At 46.3% G+C, this 25665-nt stretch overlaps 1 protein-coding gene across 1 annotated transcript in view; it reads left to right on the top strand.

The window, feature by feature from the left end:
- slgA (proline dehydrogenase slgA) overlaps positions 1-25665 on the top strand; it is a 174193-nt gene that overhangs the window by 90181 nt on the left and 58347 nt on the right. The window contains exons 3-4 of the mRNA XM_077655754.1: positions 14101-14147; positions 16718-16870. Coding sequence (XP_077511880.1) covers positions 14101-14147; positions 16718-16870 — 200 coding nt within the window. The remainder of the gene's footprint in view (positions 1-14100; positions 14148-16717; positions 16871-25665) is intronic.

The following is a 25665-nucleotide window of genomic DNA, read 5'->3' as shown; positions in this document are numbered from 1 at the left end:
ATTCTTATTTAGCTATTCCAATCTCGTGATCCGGATCTGCGGTCACTAAGTGAACGTATTCTCTTACCACTTCCAGCACCTCGCTACCGATTGTGAACTACTGTTTCCTTGCGAGACTGTTGAACATTACTTTAGTTTCCTACATATCAATTTAAGACCCACCATTCTGCATTGCCTGTCTAAGCCTTTGATCATGTTTTGCAATTCATCCCCTGAGTGACTTAGCTAGACAATGTCATTGGTGAATCGCAGATTAAAGAGATATTGTCCATTAGCTCTTATTCACAACTGTTCCTAATCCAGGTCTTTCTTCAGTAACATCGGGCGTTCCTCAAGGATCTGTTCTAGGGCCTCTCCTTTTCGTAATCTGTAATAATGGTCTTCCTGATCTCATAACATCATCTATCAGGCTGCTCGCTGACGACTGCGTAATTTACAGAGAAATTTCCAACCCGTCTGATACCTTAGTTCTTCAATCTGACATTAATAACACTTCTGCTTGGTGTGACACTTGGCTAATGAAGCTTAATGCATGTAAATGTAAAGCAGTGAAAGTAACACGAATACCTTACAAAACTAACCCGCATCCATATATTCGAAATGGCTCCCCCTTAGCTTTTGTTTCTGCCTATAAGTATCTTGGCGTAGACATTACCAATGACCTCGCATGGAAAACGCATATTGAGCACATAACTAACAATGCTAATCGCATGCTTGGTTTCCTTCGCCGTAACTTTTCACTTGCTCCGGTTAGTTTAAAACTACTTTTCTACAAAACAGTCGTCCGATCTAAAATAGAATATGCGCATTCCGTATGGGACCCTAACATCAAATCAGTGATTAATGCCTTAGAATCTATTCAGAATCATTCAGCCCATTTTATCTTGTCTAAATACTCTTGTTCGTCTAGCGTCACACTCATGAAGCGAACTCTAGACCTTCCAGACCTTTCACTGCGACATCACCTTTCTAGACTTTTAACTTTCCACAAAATATATTACACAAATGAATCGTTAAAACAAAGTCTTTTCACTGCTCCAAGTTATGTATCATCCCCTATTCATCACCGATTCAAAGTGAGTGTTCCAAGTTGCAGAACTAACGAGAGTACTTTCATTCTTTCCTGCCCAAGACCAGCTCAGACTGGAACCACCTGCCCGCCTGCATCGTCTGCATCCCAGAACCGGAAGCATTCAAATCTGCGCTTCTTCATCATTTATGTTAATATCTCTCCTTTTGTATTTGATTTTGATTAATCACTTACCACACCTATCTGTAACCCCTCAGCGGCTCTGATAGTAACAAAATAAATAAGCAAATAAATAAATCTTTCTGATTGATAATGCGAATATGGTCTTTTGTTGAGTAGCCTTTAGGAATGTTGTCTTGTTTTTATTACAGTAAAACTTCGCTGTTACATTCTCAGCAGCTACGTTTTCATGAGCCAGTCCTGTACAAGCTCTCATAGACACCCGACCCGCCGCGGTGGCTCAGTTGTTATGGCGCTCGGCTGCTGACCCGAAAGATGAGGGTTCGATCCCGGTCGCGGCGGTGGAATTTCTATGAAGGCGAAATTCTGGAGGCCTGTGTACTGTGCAATGTCAGTGCACGTTAAAGAACCCCAGGTGGTCGAAATTTCCGGAGCCCTTCACTATGGGGTCCCTCATAGCCTCGGTCGTTTTGGGACGTTAAACCCCAATAAACCAATCTCGTAGACACCCGTGACGTACAAATGAAACTATGCCGCGGCAAACCCCACGCGGGCAGCGCTGCACGAGACTCCGAGGCATGTTTCTGTCATCTGTGTAATCCCTCTCGCTTGAAGATTCAAAATGCGATTTCAAGGTTCTGATAGACGAGGATTGTATAGGGTTAGAGCGGCTGCCGCGAAAATAGTGGAGGAGCTGCATGCATGCCCAAACTGCGCTGCTGCCTTCCTTCTGCCAACAACAGCTCAGGCAGAGCCATTGCAGGTCGTTTAGGACTTTCTGTGCATGCGAACGATCGCGAGAGACATAAAGCTCTGCAAATTCCAGAGAACCATGCCAGTGATGTGATAGCTGCGCCAGTTGCGCCATAAGGCAATGCCTGCTATATGCTGCTACATTGCAACAAATAACGAGTCAGCTGTGCAAAAACTCCGTATTTCCTTGCGGACAAAATTCTAAGGTGCCTCGTGTTATCTTACTTCTGCGTTGTAAAACTTTCTGGCGGGCTAGTTGGTACATTTCAATTGAATAGTGTGCGCTAACAGGACGAACACAGGAAACTTGGCCTTCTCCAAGTTTCTTGTGTTCGTCCTGTTAGCGCACGCTATTCAACTTCTGCGTTAGGCAGCACTAGCGGAAAATGTGCGTTGTACGAGAATCCTTCAATTAGTCCCTAATATATATATGAGGGCGGGCATCATGCTGACCGGGCAAGTTGTCGCCCCGCATAATGAAAACAAGCGAAATAGGCCTGCAGCACACACTCTGGTCATCTCGTGCTGTGGAGTGCACGCCAAAAATGCGCATGGCACAAAAGTTTACAAATGGAGCTGGTGTTGACTTCACGTCCTTGCTCGGCAGGCTACTGCGAAGCTCTCAGTGAGCGCCGAGTCCGAGGTTTCCTTCGTTGCCTTATCAAAAAGAAGCAGATAGTCCGGGATAATTTTTCCCCCCTCATGTCGAACTGTCTCCCTGCTGCGCGATTCCTGATGCAGCTTCAATTTTGCATCGTAACTTTCTTGCCTCGAAGGCACGCACGACGTGCGCGTGGCCATACAGATGCGACACTGAAATTGAAACTGTACTGGATGCTGCATTCAATCTGGTTGTTGTGAGAATATGGGACTCTAATCGTGGGATAACATTAAAAAAAATAACTTGGAGGACACTTAAGCTTCAACTTTAAGAGTAGAATGTGAATCGCCCGTGACAATATCGTTATTGGGCCACCGCTGGTTCCACGCATTGATGGAGCAGCTGCCCCTGCTGCTGGTACCTCGGGGTTTTTCAAGCACGAACGACGCGGCTCCACCGCTGCTCTGGCGACGATGCCGGCCTTTCCGACTCGCAAGCTACGGAACGCTGTTGCGTTAGTACAGTTTTACCACTACTGTGAACAACATCCGCGGTGAGCTATCTACGCAGATGGCACTGAGGAACATACACCTGCCGCTGCGCAGGCGTAGTTGGGTCCCTGCAGAAGCAGATCACGGTAGCAGATCGTGCTGCACTAAAGCAGCAATATTGCTGCCTGGTGGCCAGCCAAACAATGAGACAACACGACTTATGGCAGTGAGATGATTTTATGGCCGCTGGCCTAGCATGAGCGCTCCGTCCCACGCCACTGCCAGCTTCGTCTTCTTCGTGACACTACCCTAGGCCACCCAGCGATTGTCCCGATCGTTAATAGAAGACACCGACGAAGGGATGTGGGAAATGGTGAGGGGCTTCAGCAACGGCACAACAGCAATGGCAAGGTTGTGACGTGTTGGCCGCCACGATGAGAGATGAGCCAATGTATCCTGGTCCACAAAGCTTCCGGGCCACAGGTTGCCAGGAGCCAACGACCAAAGCCCCAAGAGGGGCAGAACGTACGGCATGGGCAGGGAAACAGTGTATCGATACTGTGGGGTTGTAATACGGGATTAAATACATTTCCCCCGTTTAATCGTGGCTGACAGATCAGTGCCGCCCGCAACCCACCTGCCCAGCGCACGCCGACCATGGGGGGGCTTGCTCTGAGGGAAACAAAGGAACGGCACTCTGGCTGACATAAACAAGGCATTTATTGCTACAACAACAATAACGCCAGCTAGCAATGAAATGCGGTAAGGAATCGAGGTTGTCCAACTCACCAGCATGGTTACGAGCGAACTTTCGCTCAAGCTAAATACTCCACGGCCGGACAGGATGAGATGTGGGAGAACGTCCTCCCCCACAGCCTCGCCCCGCTGGCTAAGGGCGGAGCATCGCGCCGGAACATCAGCGCCCGCCAAGTTCCTCAGCCCTTCGAAGATAGCGTCGTCTCCCCCGCGCTCGTGCACGCAGCAATCACGCCGTCTGTGGCGCTCATGTAGCTGCGACGCTGGCGCCCTCCCTTGTTAGTTAAGGTAACTAACTAGGGAATACTCATAGCGGGGAAGCAAACCAAAGGGGACGACGTGGGGCAAAGTCCCCACAATATATAAGCGGCGTCTCAGGTCGGTGGGGTCAGTAGGTCAGGTCCGTATGTCGGGTGCAGTTCGTCATGTCGGGTGTTCTGGGTGGGGGATGGGGCGGGAGAGCAATGGCGAGGTCTGCTCAGGTCTGAGAGGCTGGGGCAAGCCGGGTGGTGCAGGCCAAGAACTCACAGCCGATGACCATGCTCAATGCAGGACTCTGACGACCACGGCTAACGCAGGGCGCCAAAGCTGGTCATTTGGTTGATTAAAGTGTAAGGTTGCCCGGACTATTAGAGATTACCTTAGTAAATACTTTGTAGGCAACAGATAGTAACCTGACCGGTCTCTTAATTTTTCAAGCCCTTGACGTCTGCTTTCGTATTGATTAAGATCAAGATTCCAGTATACTCGAGGTCATAAGGCATTGCGCGTACAGGGTGGCTAGTTTTTCTAGCACAATTTCCCCTCCGTCGTTCAACAGATCTGCTGTTACCTGATCGTCACCAGCTGATTTCTCCCTCTGCATTGCTCTTAAGGCTTTCTGTGTTACTGGCGGGATGTCCCATTGCTGTGCTGTACTGCCTCTCTGATTAACGTTCTCTGATTAACGTTCCATTCCTTAGAGAGTGTTTGATTCTCTCATTATTAAACTTCCTTATGTCGATTACTTTGAGCTTATTGATTGATTAGCTCTGCCAGTTCTCTTCTGTCTGTGGGGTAAGATGCTTTGATGCTTTGATATTTAGATTTTTCGTCTCCTGAGAAACCTTTCCGATATCCTGTCTAACCATCCTGTACACCTACTTCTGCTGCACACACTGTAATGATAGCTGTGAGATTATCATTAATTTCTTTAACATTAAGGTCGTGATCCTCAGTTAAAGCTCAGTATCTGTTCTGCAGCGATATCCTGAATTCTTTTACTTTCCCTCTTGCCGCTAACTCGTTGGTGGGCTCTTTCCTCACTAGTTTCTTCCATTCCCTCTTAAAAGTGTAGGCTAATTTGAGACCTTAATATCCTATGGTCACTACATCGCACCCTTCCGAGGATCTTCACATCCTGCACTGTGCCTATTTCGTTCTTAATCTTGCCATTGCAACTCTTCCTCGTCCATTTCCTGTTCTCTCGCTTGCGTAAGTGAGCATTCATGATGGGTAAATTATTTCTCTCTTCGAACTCTTCTAATAACTCCCTGCTGCTATTCCTAGAGCCTGTACCATAGTTGTCCAGCCTGGTGTCCGGCCTGCTTCTTGCCTACCGTGGCATTGAAGTCGCCTATCACTGCAGTGTACTCTGTTTTAATATGATAGCGTTAAGGGTCCCGTTCAGTGGAAAACCCGTTGGCAGCAGCGGTGACAACTTGAGCGAAAAATTCTCAGAGCAGTTGGGGCTTGTGAGACCCGGATCGCTCTTCCCGAGCAACCTAGGCACCGAGGTCACGTGGCCTTGCGGCATCATCACAGCCTGCCTTCAGTGACAGATGGCATCCTGCCCACCAGATTGTGAGAAAACTGTCGACCGTGGCAGTCGTGACTGGTCACGAGAGATTGCTCGGGAAGAGCAACCTGGGTCTCACCTGCTGGGACAGTGGCGCACTACCTAACCACTGCGCTGCGAGTGGTGTGAGGACTCCTATGAATGTACAGTAGAGAATGACTAATTTTGAATTGCAGTTTGGGCGTGTTGGCATGATATGACATGAAAGTTTAAGTGCACAGCCAGACGAGCGTGGCAAAGAAAGATAGGTGACACACGAGCGCTGACTTGCAGCAGTTTGTTATGAACCGGAGAGCAGAATATCTAGGCAAATCATGGCCTGAGATCACGCATGTGCAGCAAGCAAAGCAATCGGTGACAACGCAAGGACTGTAATTCCTTCGCAGACTGCTTGGTAGATGGCTTGGACACACAGATGTCCCCTAAACGGTCGATCAACTCTGCCTCGATTATTTCGCGCTTCAGTTGGCAGCTGATTTTTGTAATGATGGTGCAATCCTGATAGATTGGTGAACTTTGCAATGGGGTCTTCTCTTGGGGCGGAACTGGGTTCTACACGAGGATCTGTATTCATATTTCCTACAATGCACATCGAGGAACCCTCCGTACCTGTCCGTCACATGCCTGCAGTGTTCACGGAGGCGATCATTTACACACCTCCCACTCTGACCTGCATATGTGTTTCCACGTGACATTGGTAAGCTATAGACGACCGATTCTGCACACTGGATGAACTTGTCCTTGTGCTTCTTTTTTGCACCGAAGCTTGTGAGAGGTGCCGGGATTGGTCATTCTGCACAGTTTCTGGAGCTGAGTGGGAGTGGAAAAAATCCCAGCACCTCTCACAAGCTTTGGTGCAAAAAAGAAGCACAAGGACAAGCTTGCCTAGTGTGCGGAATCAGTGGGAATCAGTCAAACATTGGATTGATTGAAAAATGTGGCTACGTCACGCTTGGGACGGGAGACTTGAAAAGTGGTGATTACAAGGTCGCTACATGACTCAAACCTTATTAGAACACATGGGTATATAAAGTAAATGACTTGCGCTGAAAAAAAAAAAAATTGGGTTAATTAGTCGGGAGCCGAACCCCTGACCCTTGGGCAGTAATGTGATTTCTTCCCCAAACAGCAAAGCCTGCTACATGTGGCTACATAATTACAAAATACGAGTAATCTGCACCAAGCCTGCGCAACAAGTCTGTATTTCCTTAAAGCAGCCACGACTTGGTTGTTCTACGTATTGCAGTTTCGTGCACGAGTAAATATATGCGAAGCGGCTTTTTCACAGGACGAATCTTGAGATCATGATTGATGTGCTTCCTGTTTCCACCGAGACACTTCGCTCCGGAGAAAGTGGAAATTACTGGACACTTAAGGGGTCATGACATGGTCTACCAACAAATCGTGCTTTTATGTTGTAGCTGCTGGTCGCAACATTATTATGTGCACTTAAAAAAGAAGTAGGGCTCTATGCGCTCATCTGAACTAGAAATTGTGATTTGAAGTTATTGGATCTAAGCCCCTCCCCCTGGCAACGACGGCCATATTGAAGCAGCCTGAGTGACGTCATAAACCGAGAGTGCCGTTGTCTGCTGCAAAACTGCCACGTGTACAGTCAATGGGAAGCAGAGTGCGCGCCTACCTGAGTGTGGCCGTGGCACACTGTGGTGATGTCGCCGAGACCGGGCAGAAGCTAGACAGAAAAGGGAGGAACACAGGCCTTTGCGCTCTATTTACTCTCTCTTTACTCCAAGGCACTTCAAGCCTGAACAGCGAACAACTCACTCCGCTATGCTCACTACCCGCAATTAAGAGCTGAGAACTGGAATCCTTATATGCTCATGACACCTCTGGTATATCCGTAGGACAGAATTTGTGGGAAATAACCCTAGAGTTAAGACAGTGTTTCTGCAAGGTTGATGTCCAAACAACTGGTCCTTTATCTTCGTAGGACTAAGTATGCTGTTTTTCGCGGATAGCAGTGGAATACTGAGGAACTCGATGTATCATTACAAGGCAGAAAACAACATTAAATTGTCTCTCACAAATATTCAGGCACTTCATTTGAGTAGGACATGCAATGGAAAATGCACATTAAACACCTTTGTTCGAAGCTCGCACATGTTTTACTCAAGGCTCGTCAATGTTTCGGATGTCCTATTCTGCACATTCTCTACTTATGCCTTTTTCGGGGTCACTCTATTGAGTCTTGGGGTAACACTTTTATGACTTATCTGGAACCTATAAACCAACTGCAAAAACTAAGTTATTACCTTTTCAGGGGGCACTCAACCCTGCTCATACCTGATTAGCTTTGTTCATGTGCTGCCAGTGATCCGCTTCTCATCACTTTGTTTAAAATCCTGTTACGAAATACAAGAGCTGCCATAAACATAAATTACCTTCATCTCATAATCTGCACTGAAAATGGCTCGTGGATTTTAACACAACTCTTATTTGGAATTTTTAGCCAGTACACATTCTGCAAGCCCTTAACTTTAGGTCAGGCTTAAAGCGGCTCTGAATAAAGTCGCAGTATACCAAGCAAAGGACAGCGCTTCACAAGTATCCTCCAGCAAGAACATTTGTAATGAGTGTTGCGGAAGCTGTGTTATCTGTAGTCAAAATTTGATATTTCCGTGTCTTAGCGCCTTTCCCTCTCCTCTCGTCAATTCTTGCACGCTGAAATGTTGACGCTTCTCTGGCAGTCCCCACCCACTGGGCCCCTCCATTACCTCTGCCTGCTGCCGACGCGCACGGGGATTCCAAGGGGGGGGGGGGCTTCGTGCAAAAGCCTGGCAAGGCTGGTCGCTGCGAAATGCAAAAGCAGGAATTTTTAAAAAAATGTATTGTAAATTATCCACTTGCTTTTGAGGTCTCATATGGGGCATGAACGCACGGTGGCCTGCACTGTACATAATGCAACCATTTTATAGCCAAGCTCAAAAACTCTTTTGAGGGACCCTTTAAAGGTGCATTTTTTCGAACTCTTGTGGTGCATGGCAGAAAATTGTGAAAATGTATATTCATCATGTCGCTTAAGCTATGCTTAAAGAGTTAATTTTGGGTATTGTATTTGTTGTTTTGTTTGCTTGGCTGGTGCGTTTGTATTTGTATTCTGTGTTAACCATGGACACAGGGCTTTTGTATTTTGTGAGGCTGTACAAATAATGATTGAATGATAACTGTAGATGTTGCCACCTATATCCTTTTTTGAACAAGAAAGCTACACTTACTAGCTCTAGCCTCTCCAGGCAGCCGCAGTATTGGAATATGCCTTTCAGCACTTGATATGCATCCTCTGTCTTCCTAATCTCGTGGAATACTGTGGCATTCCACTTCACGACTGGGCTGTATCCTTGGGCTCGAAATACACTTGTATTGTTCCTTTGAAGTTATGATCTGAACGTTTATCAACATTTAGAACACAGCTATAACGTTATATGTGCCTGCCTTAGGTTATAACATGATTCACACAGCAGAAAGTTAGATAGACGGATTAGATTAAGAAGTCTGGCGGTCATGGTGGCCGCAGCTGGCAAAGGAGAGGGTTAATTGGAGAGGCCTTTTGCCCTGAAGTGGGAGTAGTCAGGCTGATGAAGATCGATCTAAGATGTAAGCGGCTCCTGCTGGGGTGGCTGTTGCGAGGAGGTCTGCACAAAGACAGGCTCCACACGTCAGTGTCGGGTTTGCCCGACAACGCGATGACACTGCTGTGTTGCACGCCGCCCAATTGACATCATATGCATGGGACCAACGGAAGGATGCAGACGCGTCTAGCCTGGTTCATCATTTTTGCGCAGGTTCTGACTGCATGCAATGAGCCGTTAGCCACCCAAGGATTCAATCATGCCAAGACGCCGCCAATCTAAAAGCTTCATCCACAAGTGCGGGTTGTGTCGCTTTCTGACAGTGACTTCTTGCGGAGCGGGAGTGGTGTTTGGAATTTCGAACATTTATCCTGTTCCGCAAAGGCACATCGGAGCAATATCGTCATCACCTGAGCCGACGGGCACCGCCCCTCAAGTTTTTTTCTTCAGTGGGAAAGGGACCAACGGAAGGATGCAGACACGTCTAACCTGGTTCATCATTTTTGCGCAGGCCTAGTGGTCTCGATTTTAAAAGTGATTCCTTGTGTCTGATTGTGGTCCCTTGCCCAAGGGTTCTGTGTGAATGTGTCGCGGGTTGTTTTGAATCGTTGTGCTTTATTGTACTTTTGTTAAGTGGGGATATCGAGATGAACCACGGTCCCAATCGTACGGTTTCTGAGCAGCTGGAAGCTATTCTAGAAAACCAAAAGGTGACCTCAAATGAGCTTGAGTCTATTCGGGAAAGTCTAGAATCTCACGTTGCAGAAACAAACAAAAGGCTGGTTTCAATTAAACAGAAACTCCAGTCCTTCTCAGATGCCGTACAAAGGGTAGAAGAGTTTGAGCGTTTTGTTTCTAAGCTGAAAGATGAGACTGAAGTACTAGTAGGGAAAATTGATGACATTGAGAACAGAAGTCGGCGCAATAATTTGATCATTTATGGAATGAAAGAATATGAAGATGAGACGTCGATTTCACTGAGAGATACTGTTTTCAGTGAAATATTTGAAGAGAAACTGGGAATCAAAGTTAGCAGTCTTGAGCGCATACAGCGCCTCGGAAAAAGGGGGTTGAACAAGACGTGTCCAGTGATAATGCGCTTTAATGATCACAATGAAAAAAACTGAGCTCTTGAGAAATGCAAAGAAACTTAAGAACACTGAATTTTCGATGTCTGAGGACTATTCACCCAGAATTCAGAAAATAAGAAAGCAGCTATGGTCAACCGTTAAAGACAGTCATACGCCTGAATATAAAGTGTATCTGAGATATGATAAGCTAGTTTTTAACAAGGAAACGTACGTGTGGGACGAGGTCAAGAACGAAAGACGCAAGCTTGTTAGATCTCGTACGGATCCAGACGAGGAATCAGTGCAAGATGATGACAGCCAGTCTATGCCTCAAACAGATCGGATCCTCACCCAGTGGCGGATGGCCGCAAACTGAGCGTCAAATTGACAAGAGAGTAACACTTGCCCTCAGCGATTGCTTTCTTTAAATGCACAAAGTGTTGTAAATAAGTCAGCTAAATTTGAAACGCTACTTTATGACCATGACCCACACGTTACATTGCTGACGGAGACCTGGCTGCATGCAGGAGTCCTTGACAATGAAATTATTCCCCTGTCGTACAAAAAAATGTGACGGACAGTCCCGAGGGGGTGGAGTAGCCATTGTTGTTAACGAAAGCATTAACGTGACTGTTTTACCAGCTATTCCCGATCATGAAAGTATATTCTGTAAAATTAGTTTCTATGGTAATTCTGTTGTTATCAGTGTTGTATACCGTTCTCCAACAATAGGTCATGGGTTTCTTGAGCAACTATATGACTATGTACTGCGTTTCCGTGGGAGCACGTAAAATTTGTTTTCGCTGGGGATTTTAATTTACCAAATATTGACTGGTCAACCATGAATGTAATGGGCATGAATTCTAGGCACTCTGACCTTCTTTTGAACATTGCTTTTTCGTGCGACCTGGCTCAGATTGTTACTGCTCCAAACAGGACTACTGCTACATACACTTGACTTATTGCTTATAAGCACTGCAATGAAATGTACATCCGTTGATGTCATGAATGGTCTCTCAGATCACAAGTTAGTGTCTGCCACCTTTTCCTTTCAAAAGTGTTCTGGGAAAAATAAGTCCATGATTGTTGTGAAAGATCTCAGTAGGGCAGATGATGTGAGCATCCTCGACTACTTAGAATTGAATATGGATTGTTTTAGTGCTGAAGAAAATGTAAATGCATTGTGGTGTAAGTTAAAAAAATTTGCTATTATTGTATTGCCATGTTTGTTCTCGAAAGGGTTAAGAAAAAAAAACATAATCCCTGGGTTACAAGACAAATAATTCACATGAAACGAAAGCTTAAGAGAATAAGGTGCTCAGGTCGGCCTCAGGATTCTGTTATGAGCACGCTAAGTACCGCGCTTAAAACGGAGATGAGAAAAGCTAAGGACACCTTTTTCATTGTCACTTTAGGCAATTTTCTTAAAGAAGCGCCAGATAAATTTTGGAGGTACTTAAGCGGCAATAAATTCAGCAGTATTTAATTATTGGTTGACGGCTCACCGGTTTCAGATGCTAAAACAGTTGCAGATGAATTTAACAAATACTTTCAATCCATATACGCTTCAAAAGATAACAGTGCTATTACTGAGCCAGAAGGGTTTTTGTCTCCCATGTCTGATGTCGTTGTTTCCCAGGAAGGTATTTTTAACTTGCTTCTTGATCTTGATGCTAAAAAAGCAGATGGTCCTGATAAGATACCCGCAGTTTTCCTGCGCCGCTATGCTGAATGGATTTCGCACTATTTGTTGATAATATATCAGGCCTCGCTAGAACAGTGCTCTGTTCCGTCAGACTGGAGGAATGCCCGCGTCATTCCCATATTCAAATCAACCAATCGCATGTCCGTTTCCAACTACCGCCCGATTTCCTTGACTTCGACGAGCTGTAAAATACTAGAACACATTATCTGCTACCACTTGACTGCATTTCTGGAGGAAAATAATCTCTTATCAGACGCTCAGCACGGGTTTCGACGTTGCTTGTCGACTGTGACAGAACTACTTAGTGTATGTCATGACTTCGCACTCGCTATTAATAACAAAGAACAGATTGATGCTATATTCTTAGACTATGCCAAAGCCTTTGATGAAGTCCCTCATAATAAATTAATACAGAAACTTTATGCCATCAGAATAAATAGTACGCTCATTAAATTTATCAGGGCTTATCTAGAAAACCGGTGTCAATATGTTCAAGTTGAAAAGTCCTGCTCAGAGACCCTGTCAGTAAAGTAACTTCAGGGGTGCCACAAGGCTCAGTATTGGGGCCAATTCTATTTCTTATTTATATTAATGATATCGTAAAAGCTGTACGTAGTGATGTTAAGATAAAGCTTTTCGCAGATGACTGCGTTCTTTACACCTCAGTTATATCTAAAACCGACCAAATTAAGCTCAAAAAAAGTCTTGAAGAAATTTCGGACTGGTGCACGAAATGGGTCATGTATATTTAAATACTGATAAGTGCATAGTTCTTCGTTAATGCAGGACCAAAACAGTTTTGCGTTCTTAATCAGTTAATGGCATTCCATTTAAAGAATCATTGGCAGTAAGACATCTAGGCGTTACTATTAAAGAAGATCTATGATGGAATTAATAACATCTGTACCAATGCCTTTAGGTCTCTCTGGTTTATCCGGCGTAAGTTTTCAAAAGCCCCTGTAAATGTTAAATTAGCAGCATATAAAGCGTTAGTAAGACCATGCTTAGAGTACTATTCCTGTCATTGGGATCTCTTCACTGACAAAAGCATAACTAGGGTAGAAAAAGTCTAAAGGACCGCAGCTAGATTCATTTGCAATAAATATAATGGATCTGACAGCCCGACAGAAATGATCAGGTATGTCGGCCTTGACACACTTAAATCCAGATGTAATGAATGTCGATTAAGGTATCTATATCTAATGTACAATAAACAGATCTTGAACACTCATAAATTCATTACAGCTAACACCAAACGAACAAGCTCCCATTTTGATAATGGCAAAATGATTCAAGAGTATGCCGCTCAGAATAACACGTTTAAATTTTCATTTTTTCCTCGAACGATCAACGACTGGAATAAATTGCCGAAACATATTGTCGATAGCCCCAGTATTGATACATTCATTGTGAATTTGAGGAAAATGCGTTCAAGATGTTCTTGTACTCCTGTGTCCGATTTCATTTGTTTAACTTCATGCCCTGATGTGAAGAAGTTAATGCTTATTGCGTGGTGTGATGTGTGGTGTAACTTTTATTGTATGTAATTTTTTGTGCTCACTCCTGCTTGGAGTCATACGGCTCTGCAGTATTGTTAATAAATAAATAAATAAATAAAATAAACATGGTTCTAACGTTTAGTGCTACCACTTGGCTACAAAGGAGCAGCCATTGGAAGAAAACATGTTAATGCGAAAGCGCTATTCTGATGGGTAAGCCCCGAGCAAGGCCTTGCAGTGTTTGCGGGTTTGTGCCAGGTGAAATGTATAAATAGAAATAAATCAAACGAATATTGCCACGACTGAGATTCGAACCCTCGGCGGCATGAACCGATGAGCTTCGCTGGCCAGTGCACAAGAGCACTAGGCTATCGCTGCAGCCGATCACACCTCGTGTTAAAGTGCAACACACTCTCGAGCTGTGCATTGCACATTGTCGTTGTTATTGTTCATGCAAATCTGCTTTTGCAGGTTTATAAAATGTAGGCAAAAATTCTCTAATTTTTTTGTTTAATAGTCATGGGTTTGCATCCAGAGCGTGCCCTTGCTGCGGCATCCGAAGTAATGCAGAGCTGGTGCTTTTTGCAGGGCGTGCAGTTCCCAGGCAGCGGCCAAGGAAGAGAGTCAGCCATCAGGTAAGGCAGATAACAGTAGCCTTTCCTTTTTAATGTCCTGTGGCACTAAATGTTCCGTCTCTGAGTGTTGTTGGCCATGACGTAATCACAACCTGTTCACAGGGCTGTGGCTAACTGTCGACCGTGGCAGGTGGCTTTTAGCTTAATGATTGTTCACTGAGGTTGCTCACGAAGACGAATCTGAGTCTCACAATCCCCACCGGTGGCAGCCATCGCAGGGCAATGGTGCATCGCTGAACTACAGCAACTCTGTGCCGGGAGTGGAATGGGGCTCCCAGTGATCTATGAATGGAAAGTACAGACTGACCAATTCTGCATGTACGGGCATTAACCCATTAGCGCTACTGCATCATGCCCTTAAAGGGGCTCTGAAAAACCTTCTGAGCAGAGTACATAAACTGTCGCAATGACTACATCCTCTTGTCATGAACACCTGAGCCAAACAGTGCACTTCTACATGCAACAGAGAACGTACAATCGGGAAAGTGAAAGGGAGATAATTGAGGCATCAGAAATCATGAGGATAGGCACGCAAAGCATAAGCACCCCTTCTGTTGCTATCTCGGAAAAAGAACACGGATACCTAATGTCATAGATTACGTGCTTCGGCAAAGCTTTCGCACAATCACAATGATTAGGCTGTGAAACGATACCTTTCTTATTTTTTTTCTTGTTTTTCTCTGTTTTTCCGTTAGTCTGCGATACCAGCGTGTATTTAACCACTGCATGGTGCCCTGAATAAAACTATTCTGTTGTTAGTTCAGCGCTGTGTTTTGTCCCTTTCTGTTTGGCTTCGAGCCGTTGCACTGGTTTACAAGAACTATGCATACTAGTGTTGCAATTTTTTTGTTGTGGTGACCTTTTTTGTGAAGAACCACAAACACATGTGCTGGCTGCTTTTACTGTAGTGTTTGTTATATGCAAACGATAATGCAAATACAAATGTGTGGCCTGGTTATCGTGCTTTATGAAGGAACGTTTGTTAAGTGCAGTAGTTCCATGCTGTGGCATCGAATGCTGCTGCTGTTGCTGACAGGAAGAAAGAAAGGAAAGTGCACGGGCCTGCCTACTGGCTCTAGCCAAGCCACGCTCGCTGCTGCGTGCGTGCACTGCCTCCGGGCCGATCCCGGAGGCAGTGCAATACCGGGCCGACCCGTGCCAGAGTTCGTCTAGCACTCCGCCTAATTTCAAAAATAAGTTTAATATCTTGGGTCCAAGGACCAGCAGCAGATATTAAATCAGGTATCAGGTATCAAACATCATTGCCTATTGTTTTTAGGTCTCAAATTCGCTATGCAAAGTCGTGGGGAAGTTTACTTCACTGAAATGAAGTTGTCAGTAAAATGAGGTTGAGATGACGGTGGTAGTCAATATGATTGTGATGCTTTCTAATAGCTTATCTTGCATAGCGTCAGGGCAGATGAGTATTGGCATGAAACTTTGTAATGCTTGTTTGTTTGTGCTCGAAGCTGCCAGCACACGACTTTATCACTTCATGACGAAAGGTGCTGCCAGATTTCTCTGGAGCATTGTAGTGCGATAGCATTAGGAGGGCCATGAAGGTGAGAACTGTCCGGCAATGTCAGCATTGCCTGTGTCGCTGTCTTTGTGAAGCCTGCAGCTGCTTGGTGGTGTCTAGGGGGATTTACCCCTCTCCATCATCTCTCTCTTCCTGCCTGTAAGGGAGAAAAAGAAATGACTAAGAAGAGAAATACAACAGCAGCCTTGCATGCAAAGCCTCCTGAAGAAATATGCATGTAAAAATGAGGCTTGCAGGAGCTGTTCCTTCTCACAGTGCTCAGGAAGAGCGACCTGGGTGTACTTGAAACTGACGTCTTTCAGTGCAGTGGTGTATCACAAAATCACTGCGCCAGTCGTGGTACGATTACTTGTTACGGTCTAGCAATGTGTCATTTTTTTTTATAGTTGAGTAGTACGAAATGGAATAGATTCAGAATTGCAGTGAGACACTGGACTCAAAACTGGAATACAATCAGAATTGAAATAGCGTAAAAACTGGAATAGATTGGCAGGGGAAAGAAGAATGCTATTGCGTTTCCTTCACAGCGATCCAATTGTTTGCCCCTAAATTTTTTTGCCTCATGCAATTGGTTTGAGATTGTTGTAGATGATTATGACACCTTATCTCAAAAGTTCTTCACCAGCTCTAAAGTGAGAGCGGCGGTGATTATTTTCTTCAACGAACGCCAAGCACATTTGCTGCCACCACCAAGTTGTGCTCTTCTTTATGGGCAAAGGCCTGCCCAATAAAGATTTTTAAACCTTTTGGTGCTCTCCTGACTGCCAGACTGCCATCACCACTGAGTGTAATCCGCGCAATATTTGTTAATAATAACAAATGGGCCTTAAGGGGGCTTTCATGCTGCAGTGGCCCAGTGGCTGTGTCTGGCTGCGGGGCCCAAGGACGCATGTTGAGTCCGGCTTATGGCTGATGCATTTCAGTGGACAGCAATGCCCTTGTGCTGAGTGCGCATTACCTGGGGGTAATAGGCATGCCTTTCAGGGGTGGTGGCGTTCCCACAGAAGCCTGTCTGCACTTGTCTCTGCAGGGGGAGGTGGCCACCTGCGGCAGTTCCAGCCGAGCGAGCAGTTTGCTGACCGGCGGCATCCGCATGTGATGGCACGCACCTACTTCTACCTCAACGAGGCCCAGTGCGAGAAGAACATGGACATTTTCCTGCAGTGCATCGACGCTGTCGCAGGTGGCACCTATACTCTGCACTTCACTTTACTTTTGACCCATAGCTCTGCAGCACAAGCGCTTCTTGTCGCTTCACTGCCAGCCATCACACAACTTGTGTTTATTTCTCGAGTGCTTTCACAGCTAGAGTTGTGGTTTCGGCTTGTTGGGCTCGTTTCATGGCTAGAGGGAGCAGCATGAAAAGATGAGGGCGAACACAGAAGCCAACAGGACAGGTGCCGAGCTGCCAACAATTTATTGAGAGCGACAGGCAGGTTTATAAATGCAAGCCGGGACCCATGTGACACCAGAAAATGATTAACAGCTCACAAAGCAAAGAAATCTTGATATCGAAACATCATCCATCAATAGCCTTATCAAACATTTGGCACGTGTACAGCAAGAATTCAACATGTAGCGGCAGACACGGTGAGCTGAAACCGAGACCGGTGAATAACTAGAAAACAGTGAAAACGAGCAAGATTAAAAGCGCGAACCAGAGCAGTGTCAAAAACGAAATGTAAAGTCAGAAGTAAAAGTTAACAGGAACAAAAACGCGTCATAATGTCCACAGTAAAAGATAACAGAAACAAAACATTTCTAACAAGGAAAACAACGGAGCGTAAGCTGAGTCAGAACTACACAATCATAACAGCGAACACGAAGCAGCTTTAACCAAAACGTGCAAAAAAAGAATAACAGAAAGGCAAAGTCAATACATGAATACAAAAGCTGCTTCAAAATTAACAATGTTCTAGGAAACCATATTCCTTGTCAGCCAGTAAATTAGAAGGGGTGCTGACACACTGGTCCCCGGCTTTGGCAATCAGCAGAGTCTCATGATCACCCTCTCCATTTCAGTTCGAGCACGTGCTTTGATTCGCATGCGTATGCACAGTGGCTCACACTCATTGCATGTCTTGCAGTGGTCATCCAAATGGCCACTGGCCTTGTTTCTTACAAGGTGGCGGTGTTCAAGTAGCCTGTTATTTAGACACCTGCTGGTTTGGCTGATTTACACCGTCCGCACTTCAAAGGGATCTCATAGATAACACATGTGGTACATTCCATGAAAGGATCAACGTTTTTCTTTGCACACGGCTTATTCTTTGGTTTGGCCAGCAAGATACAGACCTTTGCAAGTTTGCAAAGGGCCAAGAAAACAACATTAACGCCGCTTCACTTGCCTACCTTCTCTCAGTTGTGAGAGAGCTTATGAAGGTACAGCTATCAGCTTCCTCTTGCTTGCTACTCTTCCTGCCTATGCACCAGGTCTGGAGTGTAGCGTGCGCTGTACAGACATTCGACCTGTGCTGCAACACTGCTCTGCATACCTGGTATGCAGGCAAATTTTTATCACCGCTGCTTGGGTAGCAGAAGACACAATGCCACACTTAATCAACTTTGAGTGCACGCTATCAAAGGGCAGCCTTCACAACATTCCAGAAGCCAACGAAATCATCGCATGCCCACATCACAATTCCTGCCATAACCACTTCAAAGTTTTACCGGAAGCGGGCAGAGTGGGTGAGGGAACAAACGCGGGTTAATGACATCCTAGTGGAAATCAGGAGGAAGAAATGGGCTTGGGCAGGGCATGTAATGTGAAGGCAAGATAACCTCTGGTCCTTAAGGGTAACAGAGTGGATTCCAAGAGCAGGCAAGCATAGCAGGGGGCGGCAGATGGCTAGGTGGGCGGATGAGATTAAAAAATTTGCTGGCAAAGGACAGGGTTAATTGGAGAGGCGAGGCATGGGAGAGGCCTTTGCCCTGCAGTGGGCGTAGTCAGGCTGATGATGATGATGACATTGAGTTGGTATATCATCCTTACGTCTTGGAAAGCACTAGCTGTGTGTGTCCTTTCCTTCTAAGCAGCTGCTATCACTTTCCAAATTGTAAAGATAACCACCCAAATGCTTTACCCAAAACATATGCATTCCGCAGCATTACAGCAGTCGTTTTTCTCATTAATGGAACGGCCTTCTGACTGAAGTGGTGACAATCATCAGCTCTTGGCACTTCAAATCTGCCATCAAGGAAACACATTCATCAGTCTAAGCCATTGTTCATCATTTTAAGTCATGTATAATGTTATTTTTGCTGTTGTTATCCGCACCACTTAAGTAATGTCGTGTGTAGGGACCCTTGAAGAATAATAAATTGTGGAGGCCGCCTGGCAGGAGACCACAGCCACATTTACTAGCAGACTTCCCTACGTATTGGAGCGGTGGCAGCAGTGAAGGGTCCCGAGTGTTCTGAAGCGCTCGTGCTGGCACTAGACGGTCAGTCAGTGGCACATAGCAAGGAGAACAATGTGCAAATGGGTTGTGGCAAGTCCAAGGTCAGGACGTCAAACATTCGTTGAAAGCTGCCAAGTTCGGGTGGTCAGCCCTGGCTTTCGGTGGGCAGTGCACTTGGAGCAGCAGGTCAAAGGTGAGGAGCTGCTGGTTACAACCCTGTGGAGCCCCGGTGAAGGGCACGCATGGCAAGAGGGTGCACGAGCACAAGAGTGGCGGGTAAAGCGCAGCTCACTATGTTGGTGGCCGGCAGCGCCGAAGAGAGCTTGTGCCGATCTCCCGCTGAATGTGGTGTCACCAGGGGGAGTGACGCTGCTGCAGTGCTAGAATATTCTAGAAACCGCTCTTGCTGTAAAAAGTGCCAGGCATGTGCAGTGTCACTTTCGCTATACTCTGAGACAGCTTTTCTTGTCAATGAAGGGGAATCACAGGGGCAGAGCGTCCATGTCATTCTGCCAAATAGGCATGGTCGCTTCACTCCGTCACTGGTAAAGCTGGCGCCATCTATGGAAGCGTCTTGCAAATAGACGTGCATAGCAAATTCATTGTAGTCAAGAAAATTGGAGGACACTTGAGCTCTGTCTTAAGGGTATGACATGACAGCGTTAATGGTTATTTCGTACTTTCTTATTTTGTACTCCTAATAGACGATATGCGAAATGCGCAGCGGCATCTCTTGGCGCTCCGAGAACTAGGCCCGCAATGTTTGTTCGGTAGGGAAAACGAAACCGCTGCCCAGCGTTGGGTTAGAACGGCTGCGCTCCGTTTGAAGTAGGAGTTGCCGGTGCACTGTTGCGGTGCGCTCTGCAAGGACGATGCGTGCGGGAACCAGCTAAGTTTCAGCATCTTTTAACTCGGTTTTAATAATACCAAATGTCACACAAGGTATCGTGTCAGCACGCTGACCAGTGCACACCTTTCACTTTCTGCGCTGATTTTTCACAAAGCTTTAGAGGTGATTTTCGTTCAAACTAGGTTACAGATCAGAGTCTTTGTTCTCTCTGATCAAAATTAGGAGTCGATTCTGTGCATTTACTAACTATTTGATAGCGCAAAGTCGGTCGGACGTGAACATACCGATACATACTTCAACAGCGTAATAGAGGAGGCAAATTTTTTCAGTCAGCCTAGGCCTGTGTTGGTTAATCGTGTAGTCCAGTCAGGAAGAACCGTGTTAATTAATTTGCCGGCAAATCATGGCCGTAGGCACTAAGTGTGCTTCATCTACGAATCTCGATCGCTCATGCCATGGCGAAATAAGTGCACTCAAAGAACCATACACTGATTACTGTTTAATTTTCAAAGTCTTCACTTGAGTTTTCTCAAGTTCGATTGCTTTTAGAAGGCCTTGAAAGCTCTCACAGCCATGGAGCTATTGCAAGGCCCCAAGCGCTGTTTTCCTTTAATGTCGCGCGATCGCCTCCACATGGTATGCGCGTCAATGTGTCTGTGTGACGTGATACACACTACGTATAAAAACTGAGGCGTGAATGTGTTATTTTTTAAGGATATCTACTTGTTAATATGGACTGCTAACAGCGCAATATTCACTCCATGACGCAGTTTAAACGAGGCGTAGGCCTCGTTGAATCAGCGCACTAGCACCGACTTTGAAATGGGGATGTTGAAAATCTGGGACATGCATTGCACACTGCAGTTAAGGGAATGGCAGTATGCAGCTGGCCAAGGGTCTTGTGGGAATGTATTGCATTGCACGAATTCATGCACTCAGCACAAAATAACCACTTGCTACCCTACCGGATGAATTTTCCTCCACCTAAAATAGCGACAATAATGTGCAACACTTGAACCGGTACTTAAATGCGCATAATAAAACGACAACGGCACAGAGTTCAACTTTCCAGCCCACTTTCCTGTGCCAATTCTTGCCATCATCAGCGCCAAATTTCAAGCAAAGCTGAGGACGCGGTAGGGGCATGCTGGCGCTAAGTAAAAGGACCTACTTTTGGTAAAACGTGAATAAGGAACAGCGCTAAGTATGGGGCAGGAGACAAACATGGAAGCACAAACACGGGCACTGTGTTTGTGCTTCCATGTTTGTCTCCTGTCCCGTAGTTAGCGCTGTTCCTTCACCATGCAATACCAACTAGCCCGTCAACTCGCTCTTCTCATTTGGTAAAAAGTGAGCAGAGCAAGCAGCACAGCAACTGAGGCATTGGCTTTTGAAATTTCACTCGTGAGATTCATGACAGCAACACCGGTATCAGAATGTCCGCATAGTAAATGACGGCAACGACGCACCGGCTCGACGAGCTCGAACCAAGATGGAAACTGGAAGCGGCGGGCGCGGTGTTGCCAGACCACCAAGCAGTTTCGCATATTGTCTATTGCACACACTCATAAGCATACATCACTAGGCATACTAGGCGATGTGATACACCGCAAAACACACAAGATCTATCTTTAACCAAATTGAACGAACGTGCCTCAATGACCTACGGCTGGAGTGTCTGGCACATAACAGAAAGGTCATAGGTTTGATTCCCTACTAATTACCTCAGTTTTCTTCTCAACGTAATTAACTTACTTTGCATCTGTATATGCCAGAATGACATTGCAGTCATGCTACGACCTCATAGTCACAATTTAACTGGAATTTTATTCAGTTTCATTCTACAGCTCAACGTTGACGTCACAACCCTCTCAACCAGTCCTGAATAATACCCCTCTCACACTAGCAAATTTAATGTCATTCAGTCTCTTTCCATGATACACAGTAAAAAAACTAATTGTTAAATGATAGCAATGGTGATCAGTGAAAGAAAATTAGTACAGCTAAGGGACATCAGCGCATATAAAAGGTGTTTGAAATTGCTGTGTAGTATTTTAAAAGTGAGTGAGAACTTTTCTGCCCAATATTAAAGGCTTAAAATATTATTTCCAGCCATTCTACAGCACTTTAGCCATCAAAAGCAAGCCAAATACTAAGTCAACTCCAAATCTGATAAATGTAAACTTTGATGCGGGCTTCAGTCCCAGGGCTTCCTTGCTGAAATGCTGAACCATAAGCTCTGTGTGCTCCTCTGAAGCATTGCTGCAGCTTCTACTTGTCTTTGATGTCTTGTGACTAGGGTCGCGTGCTTTGACGCCAATCTAGTCCATTACAATGCCTCCTCGCCGAAAAAAGAGCCATCTTGGCGACTTGGGGCAGAAAGAACGAGCGGGTCATAGTACGGTTGAGGCACTCAACGTGGACAGTTTCTCTGCCGCGGTGACGATGGTCCGAAGGGGGCGCAATGGGCTCGACAGTCTAGTTCACTGGGGAGGTTTGTAGGACAACACAGTAAGGGCCGGGCTAGCGGGACAGCAGCTTCATGGATAAACCAGGAGTGGTGGAGGGGACCCAGAGCCAAACAAGAGAGTCAGGTGGATATGAGGGGGCAGGATCGGTGGGCTGCCAGCTGTGTTTTTGGTGCCACTGGTGCTGAGTGCTGAACGAGTGGGCAAGCTGGCGGCACTCTTCGGTGTACATACTGCGGAAAGGGGAGTAGCTCAGTGGTGTCAGGGCTGCAGCGGAGAATGGTGTCCATAGTAGACGTGGGCTCGCGGCCATAAAAGAAGAAAGAAGCCTGTCGTAGTCTGCGTAGCCGTATTAAGTGCATACGAGGCAAAAGGAAGGTGGTCCCAGTTTGCGCAAGCCGAGTCAATGTACATGGCAAGAATGTTGCTGAGTGCAATTGAAGCCCTCGGTAATGCCGTTAGTTTGAGTGTGGTACGCTGTAGTTGATCGATGAATGGTGTTGCATTTTTTAAGCAAGGATTAAGCTGCATTCAAAAGGAAAACGCCCGCGGTCACTGAGCAGTTCTTGAGGTGCGCCGTGGCACAGAACGAGGTGGTGAAGGATCAGGGACGCAACATCATCTGGCTGAGGCAGAGGGCAGGGGCGATGTTTCGACGTAACACATCAGGTGATATGTGGTGACGATCACCTATCGATTGTTAGCTGCAATGGTTGGAAGTGGACCATAGAGATCAATTCCAACACGGTAGAAGCCAGGATGAGAGCTTCTGGCTGCCGGAGAGAAGCTAAGTTAAAGGGGCAATCACGCAAGCAAAATTGCGTATGAACTGTTAGAAATAGGAAAACAAGCCGACAAAACTTCGGAGTCTTTCAAGGCAGTCAGTTTGAGGAAGCCAGCAACAGCACCAAGTTTTGCAGGATCAGGGAGAACGCCATCCTTGGTGACGCATTGCCCTAAGATCGTGAGCTTCTTTGCAGCAAAGTGACATTTTTTCACGTTCAGTTGGAGCCCCGGCGTCGGCAAGAAAAATGTGACAAAAAAAGTTAGCTGTGGTTTAGCTCTGGTTAAACCTGGATTAACGCGACAGTTACAGCTGGCTGAGTGGAATTCGCTGAGTTGAATTGCAAAGTCAGTCTTTTGCCGCCCCATTTCGCTGGACGTTCCTTCTTCATCTTCATCCCTGGACGTGATTCACTCCCCCCCCCCCCCCCCCCCCCTCCCCACTCGGAAAATGCTAGCGTAATGTAGCTATCACTACAAAACGACACTTACGTCACGAAGTGGTGACTGCAATCTGGAGAGTAGAAAGACAGCTAAAATAGCATCTAACCAAAACTGTTTATTTGGACTGACTTGCGCCCACAATGGACTGAATTACTCGGTGGCGGCGTAGCAACAAGCGTGTTCGGCGATCGTCAAACAGAATGCCTGCCGCTCTCGGCCGTGCTCAATTTAAAACTGATAGCGAACTTTCGGGATAAAGCGTGCAAAGTTACTAGAACATTCTGGAACAATGTAGAATCGGCTTCTTCTGTATCCGATCAGTCGAAATAAATCTGATCGCGTCTTGTATCACAAACAAAGCGATAAAGCGGCATGCCGGCAGCTTTGAAGAATAAACACACTGAAACAAATGTTCGCGGCAATTCTCCCTCTCAAATAAGCATCGACTCTATGCTTTAAAACATAAGGCAACTAGAAACACCACCGATTGTGCAAAATAAACACCAAATGTTGAAACACAGCCTCCTTAATTTTTAGCGCACGTAATAGGGCTTTAGATGGACGACATAGACAACTTGTGGTCGTACATTACGTCGCTGGGATGCAGTCATTGTGTCAGGGATGACTTCATAATCCAGTTCACCTGGCCGATGAAGAGCCTTGTAAGGGCCGAAATAGCGGCGCAAAAGCTTTTCACTCAATCCACGGCGGCGAATGGGCGTCCAAACCCAGACTTTGTCTCCTGGCTTGTATTCCGCGTTGCATCTTCGTAGGTTGTAGCGCCTGGCATTGGTCCGCTGCTGGTCTTTGATACATAGTCGGGCAACACTTCGGGCTTCTTCTGCGCGTTGAAGGTAGGCGGTGACGTCGATGTTCTCTTCTTCGTGACATTGGGTAGCATGGCATCTAGCGTGGTCGTGGCCTCCCTGCCATGTGCGAGCCTGAAAGGCATCATCTGGGTGGCCTCCTGCACTGCGATGTTGTAGGCGAAGGTGATGTAAGTCAGGATGACGTCCCAGGTCTTATGTTCGGCATCGACATACATGGCGAGCATATCGGCAATGGTTTTGTTGAGGCGCTCGATCAGTCCGTTGGTCTGTGTATGGTATGCAGTTGTCCTCCGGTGGCTGATTTGGCTGTAACGCAGGATGGCTTGCGTCAGTTCTGCCGTGAATGCTGTTCCTCTGTTCGAGATGAGTACATCGGGGGCACCGTGTCACAGTAGAATGGACTTTAGGGAAAATTTGTTGACTTCTGCCGCTGTTCTGTTCAGCAGGGCCTTCGCCTCATTGTAGCGGGTCAGGTAGTCGATCGCTATGATGATCCGCTTACTTCCAGACGTTGACTTTGGGAAAGGGCCAAGCAAGTCCGTGCCGATTTGCTGAAAGGGCATTGAGGGGTGGGGGGGGTTCAATGAGGTTCAGAAATACTGCTGGTTGGGTAGGGTCTTGCGTCGCTGACAATCTCGACAGGTTTTCACATAATGTGTGTCATCGGCAGACAGTCGTGGCCAGTAATACTTGTTTTGAATAAGGCGGAGGGTACGAGTAAACCCGAGATGTACAGATGTCGGCTCGTCTTCTTCGCGGAGACAAGCAGGTACAACAGTCAGATAGGCTGTTTTGTTCGCTTCGAAGTTCTTCTTCACGAAGACATCATTCTGTATACAGAAGGAAGACAGTCCTCACTTGAATGAGGCGGGGGGTGAACTGAAGAAATCTTGCTTCCAAGTACTCGATGACGCATTTTAGGTCGGGGTCTGAGCGTTGCTGCTGTGCAAAAGAGCGGGGGTTTGGGTCGCAGGAAGGCGTCCTCATCGTCGTGCAGCGGTGGTGCATCTGCAGGGGCTCGTAAGAGGCAATTGGCCTCAGAGTGCTTGCGTCCGGACTTGTAAACGACGGTGACGTCAAACTCCTGAAGACGCAGACTTCATCGAGCGAGGCGGCCAGGGGGGTCCTTCAAATTGTCAAGCCAGCATAGCGCGTGGTGATCGCCGACCACCTTGAACGGTCGTCCGTACAGGTAGTGGCGG

Source organism: Amblyomma americanum, chromosome 2, assembly GCF_052857255.1.
Source record: "Amblyomma americanum isolate KBUSLIRL-KWMA chromosome 2, ASM5285725v1, whole genome shotgun sequence".
NCBI lineage: Eukaryota > Metazoa > Arthropoda > Arachnida > Ixodida > Ixodidae > Amblyomma > Amblyomma americanum.
The sequence above is the reverse complement of the archived record's forward strand: the minus strand, read 5'-3'. Positions and strand labels throughout refer to the sequence as shown.